The sequence below is a fragment of the Ochotona princeps genome, chromosome 5, assembly GCF_030435755.1.
Source record: "Ochotona princeps isolate mOchPri1 chromosome 5, mOchPri1.hap1, whole genome shotgun sequence".
NCBI lineage: Eukaryota > Metazoa > Chordata > Mammalia > Lagomorpha > Ochotonidae > Ochotona > Ochotona princeps.
Genome location: NC_080836.1, coordinates 27,043,492 through 27,070,826, shown reverse-complemented (window position 1 = coordinate 27,070,826; position 27,335 = coordinate 27,043,492). Strand labels below are relative to the sequence as shown.

Below are 27,335 nucleotides of genomic sequence, written 5' to 3'. Positions count from 1 at the left end.
CCTAGAAACGATAACATATCTGGCTGTCTGTATGTATCTATTTATCTAATGAGCATTTTTCTTATCTTTCTCTCAAACTGCCTGGAAAGAAACTAGTCTATATAACTATAGATATTTACAGAAGCATGATTTTTGAGAAAAAAGGATTGCAGATCATATAAATGATACTTTTGAGGAAAATAAAATTGCTATATATGCATTCAATGAAGTTAGCCTTGGGCATATTAAAACTGATAGCATATAAGCTGTTTCTAAACTTGTAAAACTTAAAATACTGCTTGGCAATGAATAAATGAAAAGCTATACTCCATAAGAGGATAAATCTGGGAAACATACATAAGCAGTCAAAGAAAATCATATTTATATATTTCATATATACACATTTTTATAAACTTAGGCAAGAATACCCACTTGCATTTTTTAATTTGAAATATTTTTTCATTTATTTGAAAGGAAAGCAGAAAGGAGGAAAATGTGATAGAATTTCAATTGATTGGTTTAATGTTTGAATGCCTGGACTGAGCCAGGCTAAAGTCATGACCCCAGAACTCCATCCAGGTCTCTAATATAATGAGAGGGACATGGGTACTTGAATCTTCATCTCTTGTTTCCAAGGTGACATTAGCAGAAAGCTGGAAGTGAAGGAATCAATACTCAAAGCACTCCTATCTGGATGTGCATCTCCCAATGAGTATCTTTACTATATACCTATGTTAATATAGTGTTACATATAATGATACTGCAAAAATTTTGCGGAAAGTTGTATTAAAGATTATTTTGACCTAAGTTTTCAACTCCACGCTGTATTTCCATTATGTACATTTCAAACTTTTTCAAGATCTCTTGTATGCCTGAATTTCACAAAACAGATTGTTTTAGGGTCTCCTTTCTAGAAATCGTTTATTTGGGAGACAGAGCTATTGAGAGGAGAGATAGAGAAAATCCATCCACTGAGTCACTGTTCAAATGTATGCTCAGTGGTTAGGGCTGAACCAGGCTGAAGCAAGAGATCCTGCTGGTTCTTCCGTGTGGATGGTTAGAGCCCAAATACTTAGGCCATCTTCCTCAACTTTTCCCCAGACACATCACTGGGAATCTTTTATTAGAAGCACAGAAGCCAGGACTCAAATTGGTACTCATATAGAAAGCTTGGGAACATAGGCCTTGGCTTAAACTGTACCACAATACTGGTCCCCTAATACAGGTTTAACTGAATTCAATAATTCCTGATTAACACAAAATGCAATTCAATGATTCTAGATCTTTAGGGAAGTGATAACTGGAGAAAAAGTGTTACGGATGATGTTATGTGATGAAGGATTTGTGTTGAATGGCTTGAATACATGCTTATATTTTTTGTATGAAACATTTTAGATTACAAATTAATAACTGCCATCATTATCTTTCAACCATTTAATACTGCAGGATTTGTTTTTCTCATATGATCTGCTTGTCTTTTGTAGAAGTTATAATTTGTAATTATCTAAACTGAGTGTTTACATGACTGTTCTTCCATACCAGCTACAGGTTACATGAGAACTGAAAGCTCATTTGTTAATCACAACATTAAATAACTTTTTCTATATAAAGCCATGAAACATTACATTTGCAAGTTTTGAGAACTTGTCCATTAAGGAAGCTGAGCATGATCAAAAGTTGCAGTGAGAAGTTTGAACCAGGTAATGACTCAATTAAATGAGCTATCATATAACCAGCATAGCACAATGCATTGTGTATAAAAACTCATTAGTTACTGGCAAAGGTGGTAGAATTTTACATCTCACTAATTCTCCCAATCAGAGTAGTTGCCCATGTCCTTTAACTCAAATTTGTGCATTAGCAAGGAATAATGTTTTTATAGTCACTCTTTTTTTGCTGGCTGTATATACATTTTGCCAATTTGTAAGTAATGTTTGTGGTATCAACTGAAATCTAGACATGGAAAATAGGACTTGCTGAGACTTCACTTTTCATAGTGTACAAGAAAGGCTCATAGATTTGGGATGAAGAAGTGGAAATATGAAGCACCTAATTCTAACTATCAATCACAAGTGTCTTAGTGTGACTTATTTTGGGGGGGACAAAAATCCAAAGTCTTGCCCTGTGGGAAGTTCTCACTTAGATACTGTGATAACATCAAAATGAAGAATCACCTTGAAAACTGTAGACTAAGACTGCAGAATGGTTATGAAAAGATTCAACCAACATTTAATGAGAAATTATTTGTGCTCAGATATTATTTTATGAAGCTTCTGTTTTGTTATAGATACCAATTTGTATTAATTCGTGAGAAGCATGCTAATTTCAGAGATGGTAACACACAGGCATGCCAGTGCAGTTCACTCCCCAGATGCCCGCTGAACCCGGGGCAGGGTCTTTCAAAAACAGGAGCCTGGAACTCAGTTTGAATCACCAATGTAGGTAGCAATGATCCAAGTACATGACTCATCAGTTGTCGCCCTGAAGATTGCAAGTTAGCAGGAAGACGGGTCACTAATAGAACTGAGTTTGAACACGGGCTATAACACAGGATACAGCTGTTCCAAGTGGCGAATGGGTCCTGCTGTTTCAAACATTGACCCTATATCAGATTTTTCTGTGCAGTATATAATTTGGAACTGAAATTACACAAAATCATTTATGAAGCACTTTCAATAGTTAAATTGTTAATTATACTAAAGATTGTTGGTTATTTGAAGTTAATCTAGAAAACATCAGTATCATTTTGTGTGGTAGAGTTAAGTACAGACATTAATACATTGACAAACTTATAAACATCATGAAACGAATTATAGAGAGGAACTGGAGCCACTCGAATGCCATCTGGTTCTCGTTTGTCACACTGTAGGGAAAAAGCAAAACACAATGTTAGTATTATTCATAAATTGCGTAATTTTATGTGGAATATTGATTTTTCAAAGCATTGGTGCTGATTTTCTTAAAAAGTTTTTCCATTGTCAGTAAAATATAATGTTTTCATGTTATCTGAAATGTTCCTAATAAAAAATCAGTTACTAAAAAACACCCAAGTCCTTTTCAGAAGTCTACTCCGCAGTGAGTATCCACTAGATGATAGACATGAGTGTACTTCAAAATCTTTTTAAGAAGGGTTTTATAAATGCATTCATAATTATTCCATAAGCATTTTGCATGAATGTTTTCAGTATTCTTTTTAAAATGCTTCTGTATTTGAACAATTTGGAGAGAGAATTTCCCATCTGCTGGCTCACTTTCCATGCCAACAGCTTCATCAGGGTCTGCCAAGTGGGTGGCAGGTCCCAAGCACTTACGCCCTCTCCCAGTGCTTTTTTTTTTTTTTTTTGCAGGCTAGTAGTAGGGAGTTGCATTGGAAGTGTAACAGCTGGGAACCCAACTGGTGCCCAAATGGGATGCCAGTATCATGTATGGCAGCTTTGTCCTCTGAGCCAGGAGGTGGCTCTGCACATGTAATTTTTTCCCATGATGAAACTTGTGGCCTATTGTAACTCTTAGATAAATTTGAGAATCCCACTGATAGGAAGTTTAAATAAATCATTCTTAAGTTCCATTCTCTAACGTCTTATCATTCAAGTAAGAATTTTGGGAATTCTTGAAACTAGATCAAATGATGTATTCAGTATTGAATATCAATCACTAGTGAGAGACATCCACTGGACAATATAGTATATATTCTAATCTGAAACACTTAACATACAGTCACATTTTAACAAATTAACAGCCAGGGCACAGTCTCAGTGACTCAAAGAGCCCAGAGCTGAGTCTGGGTCTCCCACATGGGGGCAGGGATCCAGATACGTTACCCATCTCCATTGCCCCCGAGGGGACCCATTAGCAGAAGCTGGATCAGAAGCTGAGCCATTCAAAGTAGAAAATGGGAACTTGAAAATGGTAGGTGGGCATGTCAAAGTTGGGCATCTGTTGCCACAGCTAATGCAACTTAAGAAAGGTATTTGAGACCAGAGAAGATACTCTCATGTACTGATTTTCTTGCACAAATGCCAGCAGCAGTCCTGAGCTGGGCACCGGTGCTAGCAGAATGAGATCCAGTATAGATCTCCTCCATTGTGGTAAGAAAAGCCTACTTGAGATATCACATGAGTATGCATTAGCAGGAAGTTGGGAACAAACCTAGAACTAGAACTCAGGTACTTGGCTATAGGATGCATGTACCCCACCTCACGGCTTAACCACTGGTCCAGATGCCCATTCTATTTTAATGGTGCATTTCAATTACCATAATAACTCTGAGATTTTTTTTCTACATCCTCTGAAACTTGGTCAAGCCAAAGCCAGGAGTTAGAAAATCAACCTGGATCTCCCTCGCGTGTAGGCCTGAATCCTGCTGCTATCACCTGCCCACTTTGTGCAATGAGAGGCAGGTGGCTTGCAGTGTTCTCTGTAACATAGATGGAGGCTAAAAAATGAAAGCCAATCTTAATGCATACTAGTTCATGCTAGAAACTGGGAGGGATGGTGGAGATAGAGAAGTCACCAAACTACTCCTTAGCTAGAAAAAGCTCTTACTTGTCACAAAGCACTAGAGTGACTGCACTTGACAGTGACCCATTAACTACTTTCTGAACAAATAGGAGTGAGGAAGGTCCAAGGCTCTAATCACCAATGACCAAGTGAAAACCTGATTTAATAAATACGCATGTATTAAAATATCACACTGCATCCCATAGACATGTACAATTATTGTACACAATTCAAATATTTAAATATGAGAATAAAGTACATGGAAATGTTTAAACCATTTAAAAATTTTTAAACTCTTTCTTGCAGTATTACCAACTCTGAAAAAATCTTCATCTGCTTCGACAGTGGCAGAAAAGTCAGTTTAAGCAAATATGTAAGTAGCAATGATTTCTTCCACCTCCCCAATAAAGATATGTGCTGTACATTTCCTTATTTATTACATAGGCTTCAATAATTGAAGCTATCTAAGACATTCTAATTGCTTATAACACTTTTTATATGCAAAACTGTTATAAAATGTGTTATGCACACTATTTCTGAGAACTGAAACTTGTGGTTTCTTTTATCAGAAGCGACAAATCTCTAATTCCTTCAGTTACTGTAATACTGGATGCTTAGCTGTCGTTTAGTTTGTCATAACTGATTGAAATAAAATGGCATGAAATGGATACACCAAGAAATCCAGATTTTATACAAATATAAAATTTACAGAGAATATCTGAAACAAAGCAAAAGATATACTTACAACCACACCTCTCTTTTCCAATTCTTGAAAAACATTTGTCCTCGGAATGGAAAACATCAGAGTTAACTGGCAGCCACGCTCCTGTATTTGGGCTGGTGTAATTATGTTCACGATTGGTCCCTTCGCGCCTGCCGTGCGTGTGTCGGAGTATTGCTTGATCAGGTACTCCAGATAACCAGTCAGCAAAATGGATTTCCTCCTCAGTGCTTTCATAGTGGCTTGCTTAAAGATCTGCAGAGAGAGACTGACAGTAACTGATTCACAAAGAATACAAAATTAAGTACAAATCACATGGATAAAAAGAAAGTGCCAATTTTGGGTCTTTGTAATAAGCACTACATGCTAGAGCTTTTTGTAAAATAGGTCCTCTTTTACAAGTCTTGTTGTTAAAAAATTGAAGGGGATACATTCATGACAGGAAAATCGTGCACAAATCATTTAACCAATGCTTACAAAAGATTATGTCCTTTCAGTGTTTTTTGGAGGTAACTCAATAACCAAAACATTCCTTAGATTTCAATAGCATATAGTTTCAAATTTTCTCCCCAAACCATTTTGTAAAATGATAAATCTGAAGAATAAATCTGAGGGAAATTTTTTGTATATTCAGTTATTGCTTATTTGTGGGACAGACTCGTATGAAATGTACTGTTAATAGTAATCATAATTCTACTGATTTCTAAATTCCCTAGTATAATCTTAAAAAATAAGTAAAAGTTTTTAAAGTTTTCTTAGGAGAGCAGATTGTTAGAAAATACACTTATTACACTTAAAACATTTGGGTTTCTTATCTTGTCCTTTTCTCCCGTTGCCCGCTTTCACCCACACATAGGCTTTCATTTTTCTCCTGCTAAATTCCAAATCTAGTATAAAAATGTTGCCTCTGTCTTTCCGAGGTATCTTGTATTAAGAAAATGACAAGGACATAGAATAACTGGTGCTGGAATATCAGGGAACAGACCAGACATGCTTCTCTGGCTTATCTCTTAAGGTCAAGTAGAGTTTAATAATACATCCTACATTCAGAGAAAGGAACTGCAGACGAGGCATAATGCACAGGCATATCATTTAATGTCCCTTTTCAATGTCAGGCATAAAGACACCAAGAGCAAAAATAGGGTCATTGGATGATGTCTAAACTTCATCAAAACTACATAACCTTTTTCATATGTATGTTTAGGTGGCGTGTATGGCAGGCATTTAGAGAACTAAAACCATTCACGCACACATTGTTCTGGAACCATCCTGCGTGGAGGCAATGCACTTGGAAACAGGAGAGGATGGAAGACGCATTGAAGGTAAGGGAAGCTAAGGAAGAATGCTTTCCCAACTTGAAGAGTGAATTGGTGGTTGTGTCTCTTAATCCCCACCTCAGACAGTACCTGCGTCTTACAGTGGTATGAGCCACAACTTGAACCTTTTGTTCTTAGTGCAGACATTCCTGCCCCAGGCCTTAGGTGACCCAGTTTGCATGGAGCTGGGCAGAAGGCATCTCCTTGATGCATTAAACAAAATGTGGGTAGGCTGGATACAATGAGGATCTAAAGGAACTATTGCCAAGCTTTAGGTCAAGGGCAAAGAATCAACGTTGTAATTGAAAGCAGGAACAGAGGCACGTAAGGCACAAGCCACAGGTGGTTTGACCATGAAATAAGCAAGATTTCTGTCAAGATTAAAAATCTTCTAGGAAACTTTAGCATAGTATACATGTAGAAGCAGTGCTCAAAGTAGTCCTATGTATTAATGAGTTAGTGAGACATTGGTGGAATATTATTTAAATTGACAGTGTTTTAAATGAAGCTATGGGATTTTGTTCTAAAAATGTCTCTTGCTAGCTAGAAGTCAAAGTCTTATAAAAATGGTCTCAATTTTAACATGGTATAATGTTGCTACTATTCAATAGTTACTATTTCATAAGAATCAGTTTAAAACATTAAATGAGTTTTCACATCAGGACCCACAAGAAGGGCAGTTGCATTCCCTGTCACATTTAAGTCATTCTCTCAGAATCCTGAAGTCTATGAGACCTCTACGTAAACAATTTAGAAGGGTCGATAGGGCTTAAGAGAGAAGTGGAATAAATACCCTGTTTGTGAATAATAAAAGCATAGAACTAAGGAGAAGCAAAAAGATTTTCTTAATTAGAAAAAAAGTAGAAATTATAGTTGGGTAAATATTTGTTAAGATTTCTTTCCATGCTTTCATTCACTTGGGTTATTTTTTTTTACACAAGCTGAATAGATAAGTTTAAATAGGAAAAACAAGCATAATACAATACTTTGAACTGCTGCATTTTTTTCTGCTAACTTTTCCAAATTGGCCCCTGAATAATTTTTTCATAAGACATATAGTGCATTTTTTAGCCATTAGACTTGCCATATATTTTAACAAAATGATCTAACTTGTTTATGAATTCATATACCAAAACGATCTGAACATTGTCCATTACTAGACAAAGCTACGGATTTGTAACCTGCAACACATGAAAATGTCACATCTGTGATGGAAGTTCTGAGGTTAACTGATCAAATACCCTCCTTTTAACACTGAGACAATGGTTTCAAGAGCAGTTGCTGCTTGTGTAAGTTCACACTTGGTGTCAAAGGAGGGACTTGAAGACTGGATGTTATCCTTGGCCCCAGCCCCGACCGCCTTCCCATGACACACACTACCTGTAAGTTACTGCAGAAATAATTCATAGGCAAGTAGATACAGAAAACCTGACCATGGGTACTATTTTTAACAGTATCAATCTGGCTCATGACATAATTATAAATACTTATTTTGATAGATGTTTTCAAAGATAGTCAAATATCAGCTGGAGGCTGATAAAGCAATAAGTGAAATATTCCCGAGAGGAAGTAGATACAAGAGGCAGCTGACTCACGCATCTTTTACTCAAATTTTAACCATCTACTTCCAACTCTCCCGTGGCAATTGTCAGCATACGAGGTAAATGTTAACATGGTGCATTTGTCACAAGCTTACTCACCTAATGAGTTCTAAAATGTCTAGAGAGATGGAAAATTTCAGACAATGGGGAACAAAAGTACGGCTTTCACATTTTAATTTCTACTGGTAAGAAGAAATTGTAACATTTCCACCAACTTAACAGAAAATCATGTTGTTCTGACCAAATACTCAAGGGTGAAAAACTTTAGTGAAGCACTTTAAGTGTAGCTATTAGAAGCCAAAATAAAGATGAGCTCAAAAACTTGTCAATTCGGATCAGTGTGATAGATTTTTTTGCTTGCCAGTAACATTGTCTTTCCCAGCAGTGGAGGTGAACATACATAGAAAGCATAATGAAGTGAAATTTGAAAATACAGCTGACAAGCATTGTGCAAATGTAAGGAAAAGAAGGGGAAATCATTTTAGGTACCAGTTCTTTCTGAGGTATGTTCTGGCGTTTTCTGTGTAATAACCCATCTTGTCACTGCTATCATCCTGCAAAGTTAGACAAAACTTTCTTTGGATTTGACATTCCAATAACTGTTTCTGTGAATGGGTGTCATAAAAGCAGCTCACAATGCATTTTCAAATATTCACTAAAGCGTGCTATTTGCTGAAAGTAAATAAATACAAATAATCCAAAGACTATATTACTAATTGTTACTGGATGTCACAATCTGTCAAAGTAAAAACGGCATAGGCTCCATCTAGTGGTCAGCCGGAGTAAGTGATCTTCAAATTGGGCTGAAAAGAAACCAGGTGATTACCACTCTCCAGAAGGGACCCGGCACAGAAAGAGGAACCTGACACTGCCCTCCAGTGGCCAGAATGAGAAAGTGCTTTGTGTGTTCATACAAAGTTCAAGAATTTTAGTATTTTTTCGAGATTTGGGACTGCTGCTTAAGGTTTATACTGTTGTAATAATATAGAGGGATGGAATGAGTACAGAGGAAGAAAGTGGAATACCTGAGCCTATGGAATTGTATAATGAAAAATTATTTTATTTTTCCCTGGTAAATTTTTATCATATTTCTTTGAAACAAGAATACATGTGGGAAATTTGAAGAGCCAATCACTTGATATTGGAATAGATAATAAAGAGTTTCCTCAATTATTAAAAACTATTTTAATAAGTATTAAAGATTCCACTTCCATTTGAATAGCTATATACATAAAATATTAGCATGTGTATTTAAAATGTTTTAGATTAATACATGTATTAGTATAATTAAATTGTATCTAAGTATTGTTTAAAGTGAATTTAATCAGACCCTAAGTCTTTAGAGAATGCTGATTTCTAGATGTGAATATGCATATCTGTATGTGTATGTATGTCCATCCTAACTGGTTACATAGACATAACACTTCGGCGAGTGTAAATTTAAGCAAAAATGAGTGTTTTAATGGGAAATGTTGAGGTTATAATATAGAGATTCTATTTAAAAATACCACCACAGTACAGAGAGAGAGAAAAGAATTGTGTGTCTAGCAGCAACTTTGCTGAGCTGGTTTGCTCTGAGGAAGCCTGGTTGCTTTCCCCTGAAAGTTCCCCAGCAGCTTTGTGCCGTGAGACTTCCAGCTCTGTGAGTCAGTGAACTGGCACTAGCTGCAGCGCACACAGTGCTCTCACGAGAAAGATGATGAATCCGTGAATTCAGGAAGAAGTAAAATAGAAGACACTTATTTTGTTTGTTTCACCTTTTCTTGATCTCCCTATGTATAAACTATTCAGGTTTATAGAATTTCAAGGGAACAGAGCATGTGTCTCTGCAGATCAGTTACATTTGATACTTACCATGTGCCAAGCATTCTGCTCCGATATGAAACCAACAATGGACTGTGAAAGTCACTGCTGGTCACTGGAGATAAGGTCAGTGAATATATGAATCTCGACCAGTTGGCAACAAAAGGACTCCCACCCATTGGTCAGCTACGGAGTAAAGGGAGGGTGTGGGAAGGTTGGAGACCATCACTTACCTCCAAACTAGCATGCAAGGAACAGACTAGTAACATGGGAGGATTTGAAATTCGGAACCCAGTGACTCCAGGAATTAACTGAAGTTCTGAAAAAGTAATGGCATGTGGTCTTTATAGAACATACAGGCAGTAAAAAGCAGAGAATAAAAATCCCCAATAGGATTTCTGAAATCCTTAAAACACAAATGGTGAAGCTGAAAATATTGGCATATTTTACCTTGCTGCCAGTTTCTATTTCCGCTCCTACCTTTCTAGTAGACAGATATGAGAACCACTAGACACAAAATGGAAATAAGCACTTAGACATGCATCGCAGGACCCCATCTCTGCCTTGTAGTACCTGAGCTAGCATTCCTGGTGCTCCCCAATGCTTTCCTTTTCTTTTATGGACCACATCCAGATTTGAGTGACACATAACTGTTATGTCACCCAAAGGCAGAGGACTGAGTGAGTGACTTACGAAGGTGAGTCTTAGTTTTAACTGTTAGCTTCTCTGGGGGGTGGGGAGAGAAATGGAGGATAGGTGTGTAAATCTTAAAAACAAAAATCATCCACTTTAGGTAGACTGTATTATAGCAAGTTAAATCCAAGAGGGTTAAGGTGGGCAGGCAAGTTTGAGATTCAGTTAACAGGATGTTATAACCTTAAGGTCCTTCAGACACTCGTCTGATCTAGCACTAGTCACACTGAGGCTGACAGATCAAAGCAGACTCACTATCTGTTCTTTAAAATAAGATTTAATTGGAATGTGCAGTTATTCATGTATTCAGTGTCTATAGCCACATTAGCACAACAGTGGCAGAGCTGAAATTTTACCCTGGAAGGCTTGTACAGCCTAAAATCATTCCTATCCTGGGGCCCAGGGTCGTGGCTTAGCGAACACAGCTGTGCTACCTGATGGGCACTGGGTCACGTGCCAGCTGCTCTCCTTTCCATCTAATATTAGTTCATCCCTTGCCATCCACACGGGCAAGCCAGACGATGTTTCTGGCTGTCAGGTCCCTCTAGAGTGAACAAAGGTTTCTGTCAAATATAAATACATATGTATTACATATAATATATATTAAAAATTCCTATCTTGACCTTACAAATTTGCTGTTCCAGGTTTATTGACAGAGAAGGAAACCCATCTGAAAATACTGAAGAAACCAGCATAAAACAAAGCGAGTTAGTTACTTTAGCATCGGAGGTGAAAAACAGGTATCCTGATTAGAATGATTGCGCTCAGTGCTTTGTGCCTCGATGCTGCAAACTCAGCTGTACACAACCTCCATCTTGGCTGTGGAAGTAAGTGGGAAGAGTCGAGATTCTGTTTTTGTTTCCACGACATTTAGGATGGTGTCTATTTCCCAGGTGACTGAGAAACACGGTCAGCCAGGAAAACCCAGCAGTAGAGCTTAGTGCAGGGGAGCTCCATCTCCACCCACTCGGCTTTAACTGCTTCCTGGGATTGCTACACTCAGACATGTGGCAAAAGACATGAAAGATATTTGAGACGAGAGAGTGACAGAAACCAATTAATACCTCAATGCTTCATTATACTTGCTTTACAGTTTTGAACTTGCCTTACTCTTAAACCCTCCGATAATATTATTCATGAAAGAGAATAGAACTTGTACAACATCACAGAACAGTTAAAGCAGTGGGGTCTGACCTCAAGTCTCTCTGGTCTAACCTCAAGCAACACAGTCCCCTGGCTTCACTGTCTGATGTGGTGGGCCCTCCACGCTGCTGAGATCTGCCCAAGCCACATGAGCTGTATGTTACATTTGTCTTACTTTGACGTCCCTACAAAAGAATAGACTCAAACATGCTAAAAATCCATGAACACTTGTCTTCTACTCTACAACTGTCATCCATTATTTCAATGGCATTTCATAGTGCCATCTCCATGGGACATGGATATTATATATGACACAGGATAGATGAAAAGTGGAAGTAATTTGAAAATAAATTCACATTTGAAACAAATTTGAATATACTTACTGTTATCCATTTCAAATCTGGTGCTGAGTTCATGGCCAAACCACCCTACTAACCTAAAATATAAATATCAGTATTAGTTATTTTTGTTGATAAAAATGTAACTACAGGGTCCGACGCAGCAGCCTAGCAGCTATAGAACATGCCTATTCTAATCCTGGTGGCCCTGTTTCCCATCCAGCTCCCTGCCTGTGGCAGCAGTCGAGGATGGCCCAAAGTCTTGAGACCCTGAACCCACGTGGGAGACCTGGAGGAAGTTCTCGGCTCCTGGCTTCGGATTGGCACAGCACCGGCTGTTGCAGTCACTTGAGGAGTGAATTATCGGATGGAAGATCTTCCTCTCTGTATTTCTGACTTTGCAATAAGATAAATAAATCTTTAAAAAATGTAAGTACAATTTCAGGATCTGGAGCCTGAATATGGAAATCTTGTGATTTTTGAGAAAAATTTGTATGCATCTTGAAAATTTCATTCTGCAACACACGAAGCATTCAAAGCTGGTGGATAGCACTGTCATATAGTATGTTAAGCCTCTACTAGTTGGAGTATGGCACTAGTTGCAATTTCATTTACTTCACTTCCAATCCAGCTCCCCCCCTAATACATCTGACTCCAAGTGCCTGGGCCCCTGCACCCTCATGGGAGACCAGGAAAAATCTCCTGGCTTTGGCCTGGCCATTGTTTTCATTCAGGAGTGAACCAGCAGATGGGAAATTCTGTCTCTCATCTCTCAGTAACTCAGCTTTTCAAACTGAAGGAAGGGGCAAAAAAAATCCAGGCTGGGCCATTGCAAAGCCAGCAGATAAGATCTAGATAATCGGGTCCCTGTTTGTACATGCAGAAGAAAATTACCAAAGCCATAATCTGTCTCCTAGGGTGTGTATTAGTAGGAATCCGGATCAGAGTTGGAAAAGTTGAAATAGCAGTCCTATAAGATGAATATTCCAAGAGCCACTGTAACCACTGTACCACATTTCTATTGCCTATGTAGGATTAATCAAATACTTAATATAGTAATTGCATTTTATTATGTTTCTGCTTATGTTGAATTGTAACCAAATCAAGTTGTTTATATTAAGTTTACATACCACTACCCTCTGAAGTTATGCTTAATGATCTTTTTCTTATGTGAATAAAATTGGCTTTCTAAAATATTTTTAAATCTAAGTTCAAACATTAATATTTATAATACTATATCTAAAGGGAAATAGTACGCAAACCTTAATTGTTTCAAACTTGAATAATTTCATACATCAGTTTTTAAATGGTAGCAAGAAGTCTTATCAAACACAAAACACAGGAAAAAATTGTGTGAGTACACAATGATTCAATGAAAATACCACGTGAGAAAAATACAAAAGTGAGAAATTTGAGAAAAATACAAAAGTGAGAAAATAAATGCCATTTTCCTAATAATTCTTCAAAAACCGTCATCTACTGCTTTCCCAGGCCCTAAGCAGGGAGCTGGAGCAGCTGGGACACAAAATGGTGCCAGTTTAGGCTCCCGGTGCTTGCAAGTTGAGGACTTAGCCATTAAGCTATCACAGTCAGCTCCCGCTCACTCAGTTCTTACACAGCAATAATGGCCAGAGCTGGTAGCCAGGGTTCTCCTCGGGTCTCCTACATATGTGTGGGGACCCAGGAACCTGGGCCATCACATGTTGCTTTCTCAGTCCATAAGCAGGGGTTGGATTGGAAGGGAGGCAGCCAGAACTCAAACCAGTGCTCATATGGGATGCTGGTATTGCAGAATAATGACTGTTCTATATCACCATGTGGCCCTATCTATTTACTTGGAAAAGTAATTTTAATACATCAAGAATATATGGATGAAGTGACATAGCGGAAAAGGCTACTACTGCCAACGCTGGCATTCCATATGGGCTCCAGTTCTGGTCCTGGCTGCTACACTTCCAATCCACGTCATTGCTGATACATCTTGGCAGACAATAGAAAATGACCCAAGAGCTTTGTCCCCTGCTACCGATGTGGGAGACCTCTAGGAAGCTCTTGGCTGAAGACTAATTCATTCCTGACCATGTAGCGATCTGGAGAATGAACTAGCCCATGAGAACTGTCTCTTTCTCTCCCTCTAATTACGACTTTCAAATACATTTTGAATTACATGTATAGTTAAGGATACTCTATATAATCAGTGACATCTCTCAAGTTTTAGAAGATAATCTGGTATATAATAAATTGCATTAAATGAATAAGCATACAACAAAAGAAATATAAGACTAATGGAACACAATTGTGATATTTCAAGCAATGCAAAAAATGAAGAAAATATTCCAACATATTTATGGCATTTAAAATGAGAAACTTCTGAGAAACATTAAACTAGAAATGTAATCAACAGATTCAGACATTAAAATCTGTCTGAAAATATGAAGTTATAGCATGAATCAAAGATGAGGTAAAGACACATTTTCACTAAGATATTTTGTAGAAAATAGACCATGTATCAATAACTCCATGGTCATAGCATGGGCAGAAAAGTTACAATGAGAAATGCAAGTGTCCATGAAAGCAGGAAAACAAAAGGAACAAATAAAAACCTTTATATGACACAAATAAAGCCATGAGATAGGAAGGCCATATTTCTACATGAAAATTGACACTGTGGTGTAGCTGATAAAGCTGCAACTGGCAAGGTCAGCATCACATAGGAGCACCTGTTCAAGTACCAGATGTTCCCACTTCTAGTTCAGTTCTCTGATTATGTGGCTTGGAAAGCAACAGGAGACAGCTTAAACGCTTAGGCCGCTGCACCCATGTGAGAGACTCAGAGAAAGTTTGTCTTGGAATTAGCCCAGCTTGGGCCACTGCAGAAATTTTGGAAGTGAATGAGCAGATGAAAGATCTCTAACTCTACCTTAAAATATAAAACTTCAAAAAATTGAAATGGAAAGACAAAAGCTCAAGTGAGAGGATGCCTAGGGGAGTTCTAGTTAAAAAAATAAATAATGCTTTCTGCAATGAAAGAAAGGTGGTCCAGACTGAATTTCTAAAGTGATACCTTTGATACTATCATGGCTAGAGACCAGGGTTAAATAAAGCCATTTGCAGAATGGCTGATGGATTCTGCCTGATACAGTAAGAGGTGAGGCATGTCCAGACATGAAGAGCCAAGATAAACTGTAGGGAGCAGGCATTTGCTGCAGAGGTTAAAGATGACCCTTGGAAATGACACCTCTCCTGCAAGAGTGTGTTTCAGTTCCAGCTGTATTTCTAACTCCAGCCATCTGTTAATGTGCTCCATAGGAGGCAACATATTCGGATTCAAGTCTGTAGGTCCTTGCCCCCACATGGGATGTCTGGATTAACTTCTGGGCTTTAGCATCTGCCTGACCCAGCACTGGCTGTTGTGGTTACTTGAGGACTAAACCAGCAGTGGGGAAATGTCTTTGTTTCCTCTCTTTTTCAAACAAATACATTTTTTTGTTTATATCCATTCTTTTTTTAATAAATGTCAGCAAGTTATTTCCTGAAAGCTCACCAGCTCGTCTCCTGCCTGTCTTCCTTCCTAGGTAAATCACCAGAATTGCCGATTCAGGAAATGTAATGCAGTCACATGCATGCAGTGAAAAAACAGAGCACAGCAATGACCACCACTGTGTATGGAACTGTGAGAACAAAAAAAATCTACCTGCAGATGAGAAACATTCACCAAGAAAAGATTTCCAGACAGTTAATAAAAATGTAAAGTGAACAGATAATACACCACAGTATTCAAAATTAATACACAGGAGAGAAAATGTTGAGGTTAAAATATTAAAAAAGAAGGAGGGTTAGGAATAAAAGCAAAGAAGAGGATACTATGGAAATGAGTGCAAAACACAGAGGATATGTATGAGAAAAAAATGTAAAGAAAATAGGACTTGTGAACAGAAAGTACTCATGATGAGGAATCTCAAATTGGGAGCAGAGCTGGGATTTAAGCCTAGGTTCTCCATATGAGGGCAAGGCAGTCCCAAGTGGCACACACACACACATATATATCTTTCATTTGAAAGTTATAGAGAAAAGAATGAGGGTGGACACAGAAGTCTTCCATCCACTAGTTCATTCCCCCAAGGAAGCCCATCAGACATATGTGAACCTGGCCAGACCCAGTGTCCGGAAATTTCATCAAGGTCTCCAACATATGACCAGGGATCAAGCACTTAGGACATCTTCCACTGCCTTCCCCAGGGACAGGCTAGAAAGTGAAGCAGGTGGAACCAGAACTGGCACCCATTGGGGATATCAGCACTGCAGGTGGTGGAATCATTTGCTATGCCAGAATGTGGACATGTCCTCCTCCCCCACATGACATCTTAACCACTGTCCCAAATGCTTGCTCTGGAAGAACAATTTTGAAGTTTTAATGTATGACAAGCGCATTATATAGCAGGATTTTATTTAATCTATTTTGAATAAATGTATGAATATATATGTATATATACAGTAACAGTGCTGGTATTCCACACGGGGGTGCCTGTTTGAGTCCTGGCTACACTGTGACAATGCACCTGGGAAAGGCAGTGGATGTAGCCTAAATATTCAGACACCTACAACTCCTATGGGGGAGCAGAACGTGGCTTCTGGTTTTAGCATGAGATGCATATACATGCCTGTTATTGCCCTTCAGGGAAATTAACCAAAGGATGGAAGATCTCCCATTGTTTCTCCCTTTCTCCCTGCTATTTAATTAAATACACATTCTTTAAAAATAAGAAACCTATCTGTCACAACAGTAAATGCCAATGAGTTTAATCCATACAAGACAAAGACAGTTAATACAGATTATTTGGAAGTTAAAAGAACAAAGGGAAGAACAAATATAAGAATAAAAGAAAGCTACAGAGGTGTAATCTTTGTGTTTGGCAAGGTGGGATTCAACAAAAGAACATGAATTATAAGGACATTCTGCAATGCCAATGATTCTGGACATCATACAGTGGGAGTGTGCAATCATAAAACATCACAGAAGATGAAAAGGGAAGACAATGAGGTTCTGCGGTAGAAGAGTTTTATCTAAGTCAATGTGACAGGTCACATGGCCAAAATATTAATTTAAAAGGTGAAACTGATATATATGTACACATACACACACATATACTGATCACTGTATCTCTCAATTGTATGTATAATACACATTTAATGGCTTATCCTAAAAATATTTAAATGTTTATAAAAATGTTTATAAAATATTGGCAATAGCTACAAAATATCCCTATTTCCAGAATGTGTATATATATATATATATATACACACACATTAATGACTATACCAAACACAATCCAAGAAATTCATAAGAAATTTAGGAATGATGTAATTACTTGACAAATTGCAAGTATCTCAAATTACATGTGCATTGACTATGAAAACAAATGGAATTTGCACATTATTTTATGAGTAGTTAAAATGAAATTACTATAAGATGAAATAATATAAATGAAAATCATCAGTTTGGGATTATGTCTACAACTATGCAGAGAAAATGGTTCCTGATTTTCAGTTTCAGAGAAATAAAAAAGAGCAAAGAAATCACCAAGAGAGAAATGATTGTGAAAGAATGAGAAATTAGAATAAAGCAGTCTGATACAGTGAGTAAATAAAGTGGTAACATCAATAGATTCTAAAATTTGTGCTAATACATATCAAAATATTTGTAGTTGGGAAGGTGTACTAAGAAAACACATGAAAGATATCTTTGAAAAATAAAATTTTGTGGTGACATAGTTATAACACAGAGAAAAAATAATTGTGTATGAAATGATTCCTTGATTTAAAAATCTAAATAAAATGAGTAATTTTCTAACAAAATGTTAGCCATTCACATCCCAGAAGTGAAAGAAAATGTAAGCCAACAGATAACAGAAAAATCCTCACACAACTAAAACTCATCAAAGATAATGGTTTCACAGGGAAATCTTACCAACGCGTTTTTGTAGATAACCCATTATATTCCATAGTATTGGAAACAAAAAACAGATTTAAAAAGGAGTTATAGGAGAAATTACTATTTTTACTAACATCAATGTAAATTATTTTTAAACTAGATTAGAATGCATAGCAGAAGATAAAGCCAGTCTTACTTAAGAGTACTAATACAAAACAATAAATAAAATATTAGCAAATAATTAAAGCATATTTAAATATATGAACAGTGTGGTTCACTTCAGAAATGCAGGAATTTTCTATTACCAAATTTAATAATACAAAGCAACAATATTAGAATACTGTTTGTAATCACATCACAGAGGATTAACCCATCTTCCTAGTTTAAAGATACCTAGAATTAATAAAATCACAGTAACCCAATATGAATGACCAAAGGAGAATCCGATATGGCAGAATGGAGAGGCCCTGGCTTGACTCTGCTGCTGTTCAGAACCAGAATAGTACAAGAAGGACCACATCTCCAGGAGACGGAGGGAGAAGTGGAATAAAAAAGTGATGGGGACTCGAAACATGTCCAAGCCTGGGAAGGCTGGGCAGGAGTTGGGGGAGGCGCCTACCTGACCAACTCCCAGGCAGAGGGTTCTCTGTCTACCAAAAGGTAGGCTGAATGCTCTGAGACCCCTGCCACGACTGTGAAGTGGCAGCCCTAACTACAGAATTCCACAGTCCTCACTGGTTTAATTCCAGTTCAAAAAGCTGACTGGGGCCCAAGTGACTATTGTGTTCCAAAAAAGGAACTCATATCGTCGTCTTCTGTCCCCAATCCCCCAGCTCTTAGCTACTGTGGAACACCTACTGCCAAATTTCATTCTTTCAGGGACCAGGAAGCTGCCCCGTTGCTACATGAACACCCGCCGCTGGAGGCACTCCTTTTGGGAAAGAGCAGGGCTTCTCTGGATCCTGCAGCTGCAAGGTAACCAGTCATGAGCCCTAGAACCACACTCATATTCACCCTGTAGTCCAGAGATGCTCTCCTTGGTTTTTTTGGACACAATGCCAGCAACAGCCAACACTCAAGTCAAGAGGGCCACAGCTGAGACAGTCTCCCTCAGCATCTTCTAGACGAGATGCATGGCCAAATATCCCCAAGTGTCTCTCTTGAATGGTTGTTTGGGTATTGGGTTGTCCTTACTCTACTCTGAAGCTCTGGGATTGTACCTGTTGCTCCCAGGAGGAACTTGCATTGCCTACCTACATTGCTCTTTTTCTTAAGGGTGGCTCTCAGCATAGCCTGCACTTAACTTGGGAGAATAGGCTATTGAATCATGCAGCTTTATGGCACTGAGAGCTCTCTAAACTCTAGGGACACTTGGACTGCCTTTTTGGGTCACAGGGAAAACCTATCTGAATTTCAGTTCTCTTAGGCTGACCACTACTAATACACAAATCTCCAGTGTTACAAGAAATCATGGTGTGGGACTTGGGGAAGAAACCCTTTGCATTCTGGAGTTCTAGGACTCTGCTTGCTGGAGTGATATTCTACACATGCACCTGAGTTCATCCCAAGGGACCTGGATAAGAACTCCATTATCCCATAGCTCTAGATCTGTGACTGCTTGGTTTATAAATTCCAGGGACAGCTGAGTTCACCTGTGGGACCAGAGTTCTTTCCATGGGACCTGGTGATGACCCTAGCTGATCCATGCCCCCTAGTGCATCATTCCAGAATTATCTGTGCATGAGGTAAGAATCCTGAGTGAAGTCTCTACTGCAAACTGCATTTTTGGGACTAAACTGATGCCTCTACACGTGCTGGGAATACCTGTACTTATTCTGTAGGGTGTGAGCATAATATGATCTTCACTCCACTGCTACAGGCTCATGGTTGCCAGTGTATACTCCTCAGCATAAGAAACATTTTCCATGAGTCAAGGACAAGTTATCCTTGCCTTGCAGCCAAAAACTATGACTACCAGTAGGTTTTCTTTAGACTCACCAGAACTCACACTGTGGGACCTATGATAGCCCTACCCTGCAATGCACTGCTCCAGGCCCATCCCTCTCCTTGCATGATTACTAGCATACCATGTATACACTCCGTGGGCCTGGGGCATGGCCTTTTCCCCATCTTTCAGTGCTGGGATAAAGATGTTTGGGGCTACAGATTCCAGAGTCACCCATGCTCATTCACCCACAATTTGAGGGCCACAGTTATTGGTGCCACAAGCCACAGTATCTCTCAGGTCTTCCTGGACGGGCATACTGAAAGTGCACTCTTGGTCTCACAGCACCAGGAAGATGGCTATCCTAAATCCTAGTGCAATTGAAACCTAACATTCTTTGGTCAAAAAGCACACACCTTTGGAAGCCCATATCCACTTCAAAGTTACATAACTGCCTCCACAAACTACTGAAGACTAGGCAACTGTGGCATTCACAGACATTACTGACATTGATTAGAGCTGAAGAAAACTCTTTATATTTTTGTGTTCTTCCATGGACACCACACATTCCAACAGAACAAATTATTATTATTGCTGTACAGACATCAGTGAACACAGGAAACGTGAATAAGTGAGGAAGAATTTCTCAAAACAGAACAAAAGACCTCAGGGTAGTTCTCCATAAAGACTGCAATTTGAAAGAAATCTACAAAATGCCTGAAATTTTTCAAGATAATAATCCTAAGGAAACTCACAGACTCAAGGGTATGAACAAAATAAATGATAAAAGCAATGTATAATGGGAAATTCAGCTATAATATAGAAATCAAAGAATTTATCAGAAATCTCCAAACTGAAAACTTTAACCATATGCAACTTAGAGTTTCACACACAAAACAGGTCAAATGGTCTTATATGACAAAGATTTAATGTTCAGAATGTATCAGAGCTTCAAAAAAAAAAAAAAAACTGAGCAACAACAATCACTATAACAAAACAACAAATTGGCAAACTATCCGATTAGATAGTCACCCAAAGAAACACAAATGGTCCAAGTGCTCAATATCACTTATCAGGGAAATTTAAATCGAAACCACAATGTGATCACTTGATCACTTCATCCTCATTATCAATGGCTATAATTAAAACAAAAACAAAAGAGATACACAATGAATGCTGCTTGAAAGTACGAAGAGGAGCTGTTACACACTGTTGATGGGAAGGTAAATTAGTATAGCCAGTCTAGGAAAGAAGAAACAGAACTTCACAAATGTTCCGGCAATCTCACTACCACACATAAATCCCCCCAAAATCATAAAATCTATATCAAAGTGACACCTGTTCCATATTTATTGAAACATTGTTTGCTGCATTCAAGATAATAAGTCAACCATGGTGTGTATCATCAGGTAGATGAAGATAAAGCGACCTATGTATGCCATGAGATATTCTGCCACAAAAAGAATGAAGTCCTGTCATTTGCAGCAAAATGAATGGAACTGGAGAGCATTGTGTTACGTAAGTCAGACACAGAATCACAAATGCCTACCAGTAGGCATTCTCAGATGTGAAGGTTTACAAAAACTCAATCTGAATACTGTTGATTATCAGAGGCTGGAAGGGGTGGGAGGAAACAGAAGCGTTTTGCATAATGGGTACCAAAGTAGAGCCAGTTTGAAGAAATATATTTCCGGTGTTACGCAGCATAGTGCAGGAGGCTAATTCATACTACTCTAATGTATATTGTAGGAACAGATAAAAGTTGATTCAAGCTTCCAATCATAATGGTCAAAGAAGTGCACAATATATGTGTGTGTGATGAAATCTCACAATGTGTCCGTAAATAGGTACAATCGTAGTATATAAATTTTTTTGAAAACTCAGAGTGTCCACTACAAACAAATTTAGTAAAATTAGAAATAGTTCCTAAAGGTTACAAAGAAAAGGCTTTCATTTGTTAATGATAATAGCAGACACCAAAATTACATCAAGAAGCCATCGTTCATCTCTTGAATTGGCAACAATTCAGTTTACGTACTCTTTTGGTATGATTCTAAGATAATTCCCCTGTCATTGTAGAAATATGATGTAATTTGATGGATCCCTGTTGAAATCAAATGATTAAGAGCCTCAAATTACAAATACATATTCAACTCACCTTGCAAAATTACTTCTGGGACTTTATATTCCAGAAGTACTTGAAAAACATGAGGCAATTGCTGATAAGAATAATTGCTACATATATCTTGAGAAATTGTCTGATCTTGAAAGAAATCTATGTTTCCTTTAGTGAGAAAGGATGCATCATAAATTTATCATGAATCATGGTAAATCCAAATAACAAAATATGATTGTTAAAATTGAAACTGAATAAGAAATACTGCCAGGAAATAATAGAGAACGATTATAAGAGTCAAGAAACCAAAAATGAAAGGTGTAGAGGGAATATCTTATCCACAAATCTTTCATACACTGTTAAGGAAGCACTTGCTTTTCTATACCTAACCTAGAATGTAAACTCATGAGAGCCGGGCCTTGTCTCTCGGTGTTTGCAGAAGAGAGTAATGAACATAAGGTGTTTTGTAGTGAAGAGCTAGTAAGTAAAGTATAGTTTAAGGCAACTGAACCAGATTGGAATTGGTCAGGGGAATGTCTCTTGAGGAAACCCAATGAAAGAATGAGTATATTTTAACTCAGGAGGAGTGTTCAGAAGTATTGTGAAAGCCAGGCTAAGAAAGGGCAAGGCTGTTAGTATTTCAGTGGCCTTTCCATGAGGGATTATTTCATATTGTGTAACTGACAATTATGTCAACCATTTAAGGCATAGTCAGTATGTACTGAAGAGGCAATACCTATAACTTATTCAGCTTATAAAATCTTCTTTTAATTCTTCTCTTTAAACTAGAGCCAAACTATAATGGCATGATCATGAAAAGTTCTATTTTTTTTTCTGGATGTTTTAGAATACAAATAAAAACACTTCTTAAGTCTAATACAGGGCTAAGGTAAACCTTTCTATTGTAACAGGGTAAAATAGAATAAGAAAGAGGATAGAACTGCTCATACTGAGGAAAAATCTTCAGAAATAGACTAAAAGGGTTTCAGTCTCTATAACTGAGCCGCCTTGTAGCTTCCTATTCCTGGCTTTGTTCTAAGTAATGGGGTTGGAATGATTGGCAGGTCGATGGCAACTCCAGATACATTTTGGAGATTATGATGACAGGAATAGCTTGAGTTGTATTTCCTCAGCTCTAGGAACCAGCCAATAATATTTGTAGGGATTTCCTCCATACCTACCTTGTGCGAAATGTTTATACAACAGGTCTCTAAACCACACACAGTCTAGCTTCAATGTTTCCCCAAAGACATTCAAGAGAGTGTCTTGAGACTCCTGCACTCCAAACCAAGAGTGTAGAAATAACTAAGGGATTCATGGTCCCCAGAGGAGCCAGATGCTCTGCATCAAAGCATGGAGTCCTGGCAGTTCCATCGGCACCGCTCAACATGTAAAAGCAGTCACTGCAAATGGTCACAGGTGATGCCCGTGGGCCACATACATCTCCCCACTGCTCTGCACACCACTCAGTTTGCACCTTCAAACGACATTCCAAGTAATAAAATATACAAAAAGAGTTCTGAAATGACAGAGCTTAAATCTCTGAACTTACTGAAATAAAAGTAACTAATCTTACATAGAAGTTACCAGACAGGATTTTGTGCCTCAGCGAGTTGTGGATTCAAGTTAAAAGAAATTAAGGTAGATGAAGACAGAAAATAAACTGGTATTTTGTGGAGGTTTTTTCCTCATTATTTTAAGCAATCAGCTGGGATGAGTGTCTGGTGCAGTGGTTAAGTGCCACTGGAGATAAGCAAATCTCACATTAGAGGGCCTGGGTTTGTGTTCTGCTTCCAAGTCCAAATCCCTACTAACACATATCCTGGGATGAAGCCAGTTATGGCTCAAATGGTCACTGCCATGCAAACGGGAGAATTAAATTGATGTCCGGGTTTCCTATATATATAATTTTTTCCCTGGCTCATCCACAGTTATTGCCAGCATTTTGGGAATCAACCAACAGATGGAAGATCTCTATCATCCGTATCCTGTTTATCTTTGGAATACAAAGAGAAATTTTCAAATTCCTTAAAAATGAAAATTGCATTAGAAAAAATGAAAATCAAACTCCTAATAGTAAATGCAATAATAAAATATGATGATCAAAATTAGGAAGAGTTTTGGTCGATGTGGTGGCATGGCAAACTAATCTGCCACCTGCTGCACCAGCAGTCCACATCCATGCCAGTTTAAGTCTTGGCCATTCTACTTCTGGTCTAGCTCTATTCTAATGGCCTAGAAAAAACCAGCACAGTAGAATGGCTCAACTTCTTAGAACCCTGTACCCATGTGGGAAACCCAGAAGTTCCTGGCTTCTGGTTTCGAATGGGATTGGTTCCGGCCATTGCAGCCACTTAGTGAGTAAACTAGTGGATGGAAATTCTTTCATTCTGTATCTTCTTTCTCTACGTAGATCTGACTTTCTAATGAAAAACCAATTAATTAAAATAACACAAAAGCACAATGATTTTAGCAAGTATGACACTGTACTGATATTATGGAGGACTGAGGATGAATCCTATTACACAAAAAGGGATTAAAGAAGGGATTCTAGCTTAAAACCACTAGATTAATTCATTACTGTTTGTAACAAGACCATCAAGTATTATTAGTTTACCTTTAAGAAAAGAATAATACATTTTATTAATATCATTTCTTCTACAGTTATGTATAACACAATAAGTATATGAGCCCTCTTGCACATAATGCTTTCTATAGAAAGCATCTGAAAGTCATGCCTTAGTGCTTTATTCCTTATAGGTGAGGTGGTCACAGAAGGTGGCTGGGAACCCGCATTTACTTTTAACATATTGGTTACTCATTACTATGTCAATTAATTCCATAATGATGTAAATTTTTGCTGATGGTATGTTGGAGCTTTCAATTGACTGGGATGATACTCTGCTGGCTCTGTCATCAGACCAGAGAGGGTATACCTAAGAAGCCGTTGAACTTGACGGGACAATAAGATGCTGGACTCTATGTTTGGTATACGCTTGCAATGGGGAAATCTCAACTGAACTTGAGCTGTGGTTATGCAATAAGGTGGAGGAATCCACCATGGTGGGAGGGTATGGGGAGGGGTGGGGAGAACCCAAGTATCTATGTAACTGTGTCACATAATACAATGTAATTACTGAAGTTAAATAATAAATAATTTAAAAAAAAAAAAAGATCTTGGGCAAATGCAGTGACTGTGAAACAGAACAATAAAAATAATTAGAATTTGTATTTCACATCTCTTTCCAAAGGAATCAAAGCAAAGATTGGGGAAAATACACTTAAATCACTTTCCTTATGTAGCAAACTTTTCTTTCATTTCAGGATTTTCACAGAGGAACTAGGTGTGTGTCTGTTCTGTTTGTGAGATGATTTTAAACATTCAAAAGCACCAGTTACTGAGTTGCTGGAAACATCTAACAAAGACATCAAAGACCCACAGTTTGGACACAGATTTACAGAAACAACTTATTTATTCTTAAAAATAGTGATGACATGTTCACAACCAAACATGAAAGAAGCAAAGGACTCCATGTTCTACTTTTAGAGGAAAAGAAAATCAGAACCACTTTTGTAACCACAGTGAAAGCATCAACATTAATGCTTTATTTACTAAGAATACAACATGATAGCTTTCGAATAAAGAAGGGTCCAACTTCTTGTATCGTGACAGTCTGCCTCTTTGTATTGCTTCACTAAGGCTTAGTACCAAGGACACAGGAAGTCATAGGGGCTTCAGATCCATTCCCCTAAAGTTTCTGTTTTCTATCTGTTAGATTTCTCCACACCTCCCCTATGTAGTTTTATCACCCACCGATGGAAATTTTAAAATCCCATTGAACATTTAAGAATGGTCAAGCTAACAGCGTTGTTCTTACTTCAATATGAAATTATGTTCAAAAGGCATGATAGATCAAAGCTTTCACATAACTGCTAAGAAGGAAAAAAATATAGACACAGTATTGAAAAATGGATACAACATTCTCATGTAGTCCAGTCATTGCTCAATAATATTAAGTAGAAATTATTTCTCCCATTTTAGATTTGAAAAAAAAAGGCTAGTTCATTCAAACAGCACAGCCAGTTAAATTCTTTCCTTGATAAGTTGAGTAAGAAAGTGGTCCAAAACCAAGAAACTGTAGTTGAGGTGGAATCATCAGAAGGAATTGGAAGGAGAGGTGCAAAGTGAGTAATCTTTTTAGGCGAATCACAGATGAGAGCTTAGCCCCTGGAAACTAAGTAGGAGGAGCAGAAGCCAAATAAGATGTAAAGATATGGGGGAAAGGAGAGGGGGTGGGGGAGGACAAATCCCTATTAACCTGCAAAATTGTATCATGGAAAATAAAAAAGTTTTAAATGTAAAAAAGTATAAAAATGTTCTTTAGTGAAGTACAACAGCATCATGACAGTAAAGTTAGAGCTGACAATCATTGGGAGGCCTCTGCTTCCTAGTTTTGCTGCTAATGAAACTGCCCTTAGTTCCTGAGGCTTCTTAGTTTTTCCACCTTTCTTGAACTCTCTAAAAGGAGTTTATGAAACATTTTGCTGAAGATCTTGATAGAGTACAGTGAGGTACATCAGAGCCTATGCTGCCCATGGAGAGTTTACAGTTTGCTAGGTCAACAGAACTAAATCAGCATAAATGCACTAGGCAGACGCTTCCCGTATCTCCTCATCTCTATGTCCTGGTGGCCAGGCCTTTGTGAAATCAGCAACCTCTTACCCAGAGTACTTGGGGTTCCAAAACAGCAAGAGTACAGCAGACTGAATAAGGCAGAAACAACTAAGGGAAATAGATGCGAAGTGGGTATCTGCTACTAGGCAGGAAGTCAGGAAGACACAGTTGCTGACATAGTCCTGTGAGAATGAGACAATAGAGTGCCTTGAATTGCTGCAAAAAATAAAACATATACTCAGGAGGCTGAGATGTCTCAGTGCCATCCACATGAGTGTTGATAATAATGAAAGAAGAATGAATTAGGAGAAACAGAAGAAGATAACAGCTTTAATACAGCTTACTAATAACAAAACACCCCAAGTAACAATAGCAAATGGGATAACAATGGGTCAGTGGAGAAATATAATTTTCTCTATAGTAGCACAAAGGGTACTGTTTTGGTGTGACAATGATTCCACTTAATCCAATAGTTACAACAAATGCTTTAAAAAAAATTGACCAACTCAGCCGATCTTAAATACTGATTCTATTACATCATTTTATGCAATATGATCATTTAAAAAAGAAAAG

At 37.9% G+C, this 27,335-nt stretch overlaps 1 protein-coding gene across 1 annotated transcript in view; it reads right to left on the bottom strand.

Moving 5' to 3' along the window:
• Positions 1 to 2,343: 2,343 nt before the first annotated feature.
• The window catches only part of KYNU (kynureninase), a 151,994-nt gene continuing 127,002 nt past the window's right edge, over positions 2,344 to 27,335 (bottom strand). Inside the window, exons 11-14 of the mRNA XM_058664453.1 lie at positions 12,140 to 12,192; positions 10,154 to 10,239; positions 5,225 to 5,455; positions 2,344 to 2,842 (exon numbers count right to left, since the gene is read on the bottom strand). Coding sequence (XP_058520436.1) covers positions 2,705 to 2,842; positions 5,225 to 5,455; positions 10,154 to 10,239; positions 12,140 to 12,192 — 508 coding nt within the window. The 3' untranslated portion in view covers positions 2,344 to 2,704. The remainder of the gene's footprint in view (positions 2,843 to 5,224; positions 5,456 to 10,153; positions 10,240 to 12,139; positions 12,193 to 27,335) is intronic.